The sequence below is a fragment of the Rousettus aegyptiacus genome, unplaced genomic scaffold (genome assembly GCF_014176215.1).
Source record: "Rousettus aegyptiacus isolate mRouAeg1 unplaced genomic scaffold, mRouAeg1.p scaffold_m13_p_8, whole genome shotgun sequence".
Classification (NCBI taxonomy): Eukaryota; Metazoa; Chordata; class Mammalia; order Chiroptera; family Pteropodidae; genus Rousettus; species Rousettus aegyptiacus.
Window position 1 is genome coordinate 107,268,893 of NW_023416311.1, and position 6,000 is coordinate 107,274,892.

General features: G+C 46.5%; 1 protein-coding gene across 4 annotated transcripts in view; it reads left to right on the plus strand.

Annotated features, from left to right (window-relative positions):
* The window catches only part of CTNND2 (catenin delta 2), a 751,200-nt gene extending 746,608 nt beyond the window's left edge, over positions 1-4,592 (plus strand). For all 4 annotated transcript variants that reach the window (XM_036225698.1, XM_036225697.1, XM_016163669.2 and 1 more), the window contains one exon: positions 2,678-4,592. In XM_036225698.1, coding sequence (XP_036081591.1) covers positions 2,678-2,938 — 261 coding nt within the window. In that variant the 3' untranslated portion in view covers positions 2,939-4,592. The remainder of the gene's footprint in view (positions 1-2,677) is intronic.
* Positions 4,593-6,000: the final 1,408 nt, after the last annotated feature.

Genomic DNA, 6,000 nt, shown 5'->3' on the forward strand with positions numbered 1-6,000 from the left:
AACGGTAAGAAATTTGAAACAGGTTGTGCTGAAAAATGAAGAAAGCAGCCACTTTGGAGGAGAGCCACAGGCTTCGTGAGTGACTTCCCTGAGACCTTCCTACCTCGGGCCACCAAGACCAGCACGAGGAGGTCACGCCTGTTCCCGGTCTGCTTTGTCTGCTGGTTTCCCTTCTTATCACAGAGCCTGGCGTCAAATCAGTGAGGCCAGCTCTCTGACGCTTGGCCAGCGTGGCTCAGCTGAGGCCGGGCTGGTGTGGGACAGAGAATGTGGCCTTTGGAGACAGCCAGGGCTATGTTCAAAACCTGGCCTTGCAACGTCACTAGACATGGCAGCCTGGAGAAGTTTTTTAACTTCTTTGAGCTTCAGTTTCTTCATCTGTGAAGTAGGGATTGGATGGATGGATGGATGGATAGATGGATGGATAAAAGAAGGAAGAAAAGAGGAAGGAGGGAGAGAGAAAAGGGAGAATGGAAGGGAAAAGTTGAGAGAGAAAAGAGGGAGGGAAGAAGGGAAAGATAGATGATAGATTGATAAGACAGATGATAGATAGATAACATGGTAGATGTAGACAGACATAGACATACATAACACACATATAAGTTTATGACTATTGGAAGATTAAACAAAAAAGAATTCATAAAATGTTGACTATAGTCCCTACTGAAATGGAAACACAGTAAATTCTAGTTCCCTCCCTGTGTAATTTTTCAGACCTCCCAGCTCTGACCCTTTGTACGCTCTGTGCTTGGTTAGCAGCGCAGTGTTGGAGTGGAGAAGTCCAGCGTAGCCCACAGCTCTTCAGAAAGCAGCAAAGGGCACCTTAGCCTGTCCAAGCGATTTGGAAGGCCGGGTCTTAGCATCGTTTAATCGGGGTGCTGCAGATTCCCTCCAGCCAACCCTCTCACGGCCAGCCGCTTGGGCTAACACACCTGTGCTGTACGGACCAGGTAGACAGAAACCTCATTCATCCAGCCACCCTTAACAAGGAGCGTGGCACGTATTGGATGGCAGCCATGATGAAGTTCACGTCTTCTTTGAACAGGTTGATTACTAGTATAAATCAATTACATATAAAAGAGGGAGTTTCACATACTTGGGAGAAGAATCATGTGCAGGCCATTAGAAGCATCCACTTACACACAACGTGCTAATGACAAATCATTATCTGTTAACTAAGACCAATTTCTGGAGGACGATTTTGTGCTAAACTTTAGTTAAATTACTAGGAAATTACTCAATCAGCTCAAAAGCGATCAGACGGCGTTTCTTTAAGACTGTTTCATCATTCACACCAGACCTCCTCACGATGATGCGCTTGAGCTGAGCTTTGCGCATGCCTGTGTGCACTAGCCGTGGGGCTGGCCCTCACCCCACGCCCCTCTGCCCTTCAAGCCCCCCTCTATCCGTAACCTGCAGAGGACGAGAATGCAAACAGGGAACAATGGGGTGGGCTGGGGGATAGCAGGCAACTCTGAAGACGGCTCCCCACTAAGCATAACCAAAGGCTTCCTAATCCCACCTCACTCTCAAGTTCCATCAGTTAACAGAACCAAGTTAGAAAACCTTAGTCCTCCAGAGCATGTTTGTAATGGATTCCGTCTTTTCATTACGCGCATCTCTGTGTATCTTTCTGAGGCTACGGCACCTGGTCCCTTAGGCAGGTGTGACGGCTTGGCCCTGCCACCAGGAAGCCCGTTCCTCCAGAGAGATGTGGCTCGCAACCTCCACACAGGCAGGGAGACGCCTGAGTGACCATTAGCCTTATACATCCCGTCTTCTTGCCTGGGATCACGAAACCTCAGCATCATAGAGAAAACGCAGGACAGATGAAAATGCATGACTTGTCTTCTGTAGCTTCCAGCATATACCTCTAATTTAAAAAGTTCTTTAGTAAATGGTGCAGCTGCTCTCTCACTTTGGCAAGCACTCAAAGTTAAACAGAATTACCACCAGATCCAGCATTTCCACTTCTAGGTACCCCGAGAAAATGTAAAGCAAGGACTCGAGCAGGTACTGACTGGTACACGAGTGTTCGTTGCAGCGTTATTCACAGTAGCCAAAAAGTGAAAACAACCCAAGTGTCCACCAGCATATGACGGATAAACAGATGCGGTATCTCCCTACTGTGGAATATTATTCAGCCTTTAAAAAGGAAGGGAATCCTGTCACGTGCTACAACATGGATGAACTTCTAGGACATTAAGCTAAGTGAAAGAAACCAGTCACGAAAGGACAAATATTGTATGACTCCACTTATGTATCTAGAACATTCAAATCATAGAGACAGAAGGTAGAATGGTGGTCTCCAGGAGCTGGGGGGCGGGGGAGGGGAGGAGATGGGGTGTCATGGAAACAGATAGTGGCGCTATTTGCACGACACCAAATGTACTGAATGCTACTGGACTGTCCACTTAAAATGTTCAAAATGGTGGCTGTTGTGTGCATTTTTCCACAATGTTAATTTTGCAAAACCGTTTGTCTAACATGGTAGCATGTGGACCCAGGGACTGATTTTTTTAGAAGAAAAGCAATCGACAATTAGGAGCCTTCAGAGAAGTGTCACCCTGCTGGGTGCCTGGGTAGCAGTATGAGGGGGCCACGGGAGTGCCTGGGCGACGGGGACGCTCGGATCCAGGGGAGACACACCCACCCACCCGATCTTCTCCCCCTGCAGGTTTCGGCACAGCCAGTCCCGCAGGAGCCCAGCAGGAAAGACTACGAGACCTACCAGCCGTTCCAGAACTCCACGAGGAATTACGACGAGTCCTTCTTCGAGGACCAGGTCCACCACCGCCCTCCCGCCAGCGAGTACACCATGCACCTGGGCCTCAAGTCCACCGGCAACTACGTCGACTTCTACTCAGCCGCCCGTCCCTACAGCGAACTGAACTATGAGACCAGCCACTACCCCGCCTCCCCCGACTCCTGGGTGTGAGGGGCGGGCGGCACGGGGCGCCCCGGGAACAGTGCATGTGCATGCATACCACACAAGACATTGTTTTTTCTTTTTCTTTTTTTCTTTTCTTCTTCTTCTTTTTTTTTTTTCCTGCAGATTTAGTTTGTTAAAGCCTGTTCCATAGCAAGGCTGTGATAACCAGTAAGGAGATATTAAGAGCTATTTTAGAAAGCTAAAAGCACCGAACGTTAACCCGGACGTTCATAGAAAGCTAAAGCGATCCTAAATGCGACGTCGTGCGGCCCCTTTCTAGTCTGAGCGGTGGCGTGTTGGATGTGGCGAGTATCGGACGTGGCCGGAGGGGGTGGCGTTGGTGGCGGGGTGCAGAGGCAGGGCAGAGGTCACGCACGTCAGAGGGACGGCTTCTCACGCTTCGTTCGCTCTCCATCTGTTGTGACTCTAGGCTTCAGATCGCATCAGGGTTCCTCTGTACAGCAAGACGTTTCTTGCCCTTTGTTAATGCGTTGTTGTAAAGTATTCGATGTACATTACAGATTAAAGAAGAGAGGCGCGTTGTGTATATTACACCGATGCCGCTGTGTTTCCTCATCTATGGTTCTAAATATTGCTTCAGTCTCAAAACTTTTGGAAGATGTACGGATTTCCAGTTTTTTCTTTCCTTTCTCCCAGTATGTTTTAACAAAAAAAAAAAAAATGGGAAAAAAAAAAGGAATATTTAGCAGTATTGTTCGTTCTGATATGTGAACTTGTTTGTGGCGACTAAGCAAGGCATTCAGCAGTTTCTGACAGTTAACACACATCATTCCACACTCCTTGTCAACAAAGTGCTTTTTCACTGCCTACAATTTTAGATGTAGATATTTGAAATAGACTTTTTCATTTATACCAGTTTTCTTTATGATGATACAGTGTTCAAAGAAAATAAATTACAATTGATCTGTCATCCATATTTGCTAAGAATGTCTATTTCCAAGGACCTGAGCTTACAAAATACACATTCTTGCTCGTGCGTCTGTGCGTGTGTGGGTGTGAGTATGTCCACGTGTGTGTAGAAATGACCTGTGCGAGATTTCGTTTTGACGAAAGCCCTTTCGTTTGCCGTTCATCTTGCCCAAACTTTGGTTTTGGTTTTTCGGTGTAAATGTACATCAGTCTGTCCCTTTCATACTCTCTTCTGACCATCTAGTGACTCAGGATATTAGGCCAGGTGAAGTGGAGTTATAGGATTTTCACGCATTCGGACATTCTCGAATCCCAGCTCTTTCTACAGGTCCATTTTTTTCCTCCATGTGTTATGCCCTCAGAACACAATAAACCGTGGCCAACTCAATAATTTCACTTTGGGGCCAATTACTTGAAGTATCCACAGGAAATGTAGACTGCTCGCCTTATTCCTCCCCAAACTCTTTTTTGTTCACGTGGCAGGGAGCAGTAGACAATGATGGATTAGATTATTAAAATTGAACTTGAAGCAAATGTTAGAATAGTGGTTAACAGAGCTAAGAAATAAGGCTAACCATTTAAAAGAACACGGGCTGTGGGTAACTTAGCTTTGCTCTTTAGATGCAAGTGACTGAGGCCAGTCGGTGCCTAGTAAATGTTAACTGTTCTTGGAAAAAATAAAAAATTAAATAACAAAAGAGATTGGCTGCCATCTTCCTTTAAAACTTACTCCCCTCCACCCTACATAGCTTAATCCAGCTCAAAGTCTAAAATCACTGTTTCCTTCTCCAAATTTAAAAACAATCAGAAGATTTTTTTTTTCATGCATATTTTTGTGAATGAAAAGCTACTGTCCAGAATACAGTAGCAGACGTTTCCATGTGCATCATGCTACAAATTACTTACACATCGGGCCTTTGTCGTGCTATTTACTATAGGACTCCACATTTCTGGGTTCCCTCCCAAAATGCTCCAGTCGCCATAGAGAGAGAGAAATATGTAGCATCAAACACGATGTTCCCACTTCGGCATTGTCGCAGAGTGAACAGTAAAGCTCACCGAGGTAGAGACTGTGGTATAGGCATGTCGATAACCTAAGAGCTGGTTTGACTTTTCCAGAGGCGAACAATAGGACACATCCCCTAGTCCGAGTTGTGCAGGAGGCAATTACCGCGTGTGTGAAGAAGTTCTTCTCCTGGCAGGAACTTCTTACTTCCTTTATGATTTCGAGTCCGCGCTCATGTTATGTCTGCAGCCCCTGAGGACCGAGGATGCGGCTGCTGCTTGTCCTCTGAAAGCTCGATGTGATGGGCTGGGGCGAAGTAGTTCGGCCACGTAGGACCAACAAAATTACAAAATTGCCGCCTTGTGCGTTTTCACAGCCCCCAGCCCCGTACCTTCTGAGGTGAGCTCCTCGATGTTTGTCCCGCTGAGTATAAAGAGCCTCGAAGAGACACTGCGGGCGAAGCGCCGGCTTCCAAGGGCCGGACGGCCCGGACGGGAGCTGTGGTGGGTTCGCCATGCTGACCCGGCATGTGCACGAGCTCCGTCAGGGGAACGTCCCCCGCCACCGCCCCCCCCCCCCAGATTTCCTGTTCGTTCAAGACCTAAGAGTCTGAGGTCTATTTTCCCAAGAAGTTTGAAACTTAAAAAAAAAAAATATTGGCGATAACAGAAGTGCTTCCCCAGTAAGCTCCAGGCGTAGACAGGATCTGGGGGCAGACAGCTGCTAAACCGTGTTGCAAAAGGAACACAAAGGGACCAGGAAAGCTCTGACAGTGAACGGTTCTGTTTTGTTATAGACTGCTCCGGCGATGTCTAAAAAGTCAAAACGGAGACCGGCAGTCTCTCGGAGGTCAAAGTTCATAGGGAGTTCAAAGTCCCTTGCCCGGTTGCTGGGTTATTGTAAGCAATCCTAAGCAGTTGATTTTGACCCTAGTAGAATTTGAAAGATAGAACTGACTAGAGCAAATGGTAAAGAAGATCATACACTTTAAAAAATAATAGGACTATAACAAATCTTCCCTTTTATTAATTTGTAAACACAGATAGTATTAATTAAGGTTGCCCGATTCAGCAAATAAAAAATGCAAGACATCTGGTTAAAATTAACTTTCCGCGAAAAACAGCCAATATTT